General features: G+C 32.0%; 1 protein-coding gene across 1 annotated transcript; it reads left to right on the top strand.

Annotated features, from left to right (window-relative positions):
• Positions 1 to 202: 202 nt before the first annotated feature.
• Positions 203 to 2368, top strand: LOC109591449 (coiled-coil domain-containing protein 18-like; the record flags this gene model as incomplete). Its single annotated transcript, XM_020007181.1, has 10 exons — positions 203 to 360; positions 411 to 587; positions 644 to 694; positions 745 to 798; positions 844 to 1122; positions 1180 to 1314; positions 1360 to 1545; positions 1964 to 2017; positions 2106 to 2159; positions 2228 to 2368. Coding segments are annotated over exons 1-10 (1284 nt in total), but the record flags the coding sequence as incomplete, so codon positions are not given.
• Between the last annotated feature and the right edge of the window lie 13 nt (positions 2369 to 2381).

The following is a 2381-nucleotide window of genomic DNA, read 5'->3' as shown; positions in this document are numbered from 1 at the left end:
ATTAAATCAAAAGGTAAAAAGTACCAACGAGTGGTGAGCCCCAGATCAGCCCCTCTTTGTAAATTTTTAAAATCAATTTATTTATTATAAGTGGATTTGTTTAATTATGTATGAGAATCCTGGGCCCTTAGTTAGCCAGATCATATCATTTTCTTTGTGTATAAAAAGGTAACGCTTTTATGATTTGACCTATTACAGGAGCTAATTATGGTTACATTACAAAGGGATCGATATAAAAGAGATTGTGAAAATAAGGATAAACAAATTCTAGAGTATCACGAAGCTCTGGCGGAAAAGGAAACAGAATCAATGTATCAATCTTCAGTAATCAAGGAGCTAGAGAAGCAATTAGCAGCTTATGTAAGATGTTTTCGATGCAAATCCATGCATTTTATAATGTAATCATATAGGCTGGTGATGGTGATAATAATCGTCCATCAGATCAAGGCACTAAAGTCAGAGAGCTTGAGGATAAAGTTACCAGACTTGATGATCATATTGCTAAAGTAGAAGATGACAAAAGGATACTAAAGAAAGCCCAAGAAACTCTTCAAAATGATTTGAGGGTAGCTGAAGTGCAATTACAAGTAAGCTTTATTATTGGAAATAACTTGTTCATTATTTTTTGTATTTTTCTTGTTAGGATAAAGATAAAACTATTCAAAATTTGACAGCAGACCTTGAATATTACAAAGTAGTTAATCTAACGTGTGTGTCATCATTATAACCACTATACTAATAAAGGCACTAAACAAAGAATCAGAAAAATTGAAAGATTTATTAAAGCACCTTGAAGAAGTAATTATTATGTTAGCTTGTTATGATTTTACTTTTTACTTCTAGGAAATGATTAACACAAAAAAAGCTATTGACGAATTAAGTGGTGAACTGAGTAATAAAGTGGTAGAAATTGAAGATTTAAATGACTTGTTGGAAGAAAAGGAGCAAGAGATAATGAGGTTAACAGAAGAAAAAACCACAACAGCTCCTTTGGCACCAGAAGAAAAGAAACAGATCATAAGGCAATTAAAGGGACAAGTTGATGAGCTTGTAAAAAAAACCAAAACACAAGAAAGACAAATGAAAGAATTAGTTGAGAAAATACAATTAAAGGAAGCAGAGGTTTGTCATTATTGATAATTAGCTTTATTAGTAATTTTAATCATTATTAATTTTTAGTTGGCAATTTACCAACAAGACTTTGAATCTGAAAGGAATGACAGGCAAAGAATACATGATCAATATGAGGAACTGAAAACCAAAACTGAAGAAGCAAGAAAATTAAATAAAGAAGCAGTAGCCAACCTAGGGGAGGTATTACATTATGAGTGTAACAATTCAGTTATATGTACATGATAGGTAATAAAGACTCAAGATGAAGAGATACGAGTTCTGAAAACACAGCTTAATACTTACAGTCGTAAAAATGATCAGAATCAAGATGAAGAAATTCAAGTATTGACTGCTCAAGTCAATGCTTACAGTCGGGAGGTGGACAAGCAAAAAGGTCTCTTAACTCAGAGTCAAGAGAAACACAAAACTGAAGTATACACATACACTTTACATATTACTACATGTGTGAATCACTGTAATTTGGACCAAATGAAAATTATTTTGATAGAATCAGCTCAAACAACATGTACATGTATACGTATTAGAAAAAATTAAAAATAGAGAATTCTCTGCTAATCCAATACACCAAAGTCCACAGGAACTTTGACTAGATTTTGAGGCAACTCGAAAAATTTGTAAAAAAATTAATTTGATTGGAATCAGCTCAAATTTTCCACGCAACATAAAAAAAATGTTTATGTATCAGGAAAAATTATAAAAATGAAGAGCTTTCTTCAAGCCATTGTTGACAAAATACCCTGTGTACAATAACAAGGAGCATTGTTTATTACGTTTCATATTTACATTATTATCCTATCTGTATCATGTACTTATACATGTATTAATATAGGTCAGTGAGTTAAATGAGAGACTTGCTAATGAAATACAGTCCAAGCTAGAATTGGTAATGTAATGACACCTATGTGTATTTTTGCAACTATAGTAACTGTAGTCTGTAACTATGTTTTGTTTTGTAACTTTTCTAACTGTAGGCTAGTGAGCTGGCTAGGATGAGACAACAGTTAGATAATATATCTAAGACCAATGTGTGTGTCTGTGTCTGTGTGTGTGTGTCTGTGTCACTGTGTGCACTTAATGAACTCATTTACTGTAGGATAATGAGCTGGCTGGGTTGAGACAACAGTTAACTAATATATCAGCTAATTATGAACAATTACTGACAGCATATCATGAGGAACGAGCAAAAATTACTAGACTAGAGGATCAAAATGAAAAACTGAAGAAAGCTAATCAAGTAAGTAGCTTTA

The sequence above is a fragment of the Amphimedon queenslandica genome, unplaced genomic scaffold, assembly GCF_000090795.2.
Source record: "Amphimedon queenslandica unplaced genomic scaffold, v1.1 AMPQUscaffold_8147_Cont19906, whole genome shotgun sequence".
Classification (NCBI taxonomy): Eukaryota; Metazoa; Porifera; class Demospongiae; order Haplosclerida; family Niphatidae; genus Amphimedon; species Amphimedon queenslandica.
The sequence above is the reverse complement of the archived record's forward strand: the minus strand, read 5'-3'. Positions and strand labels throughout refer to the sequence as shown.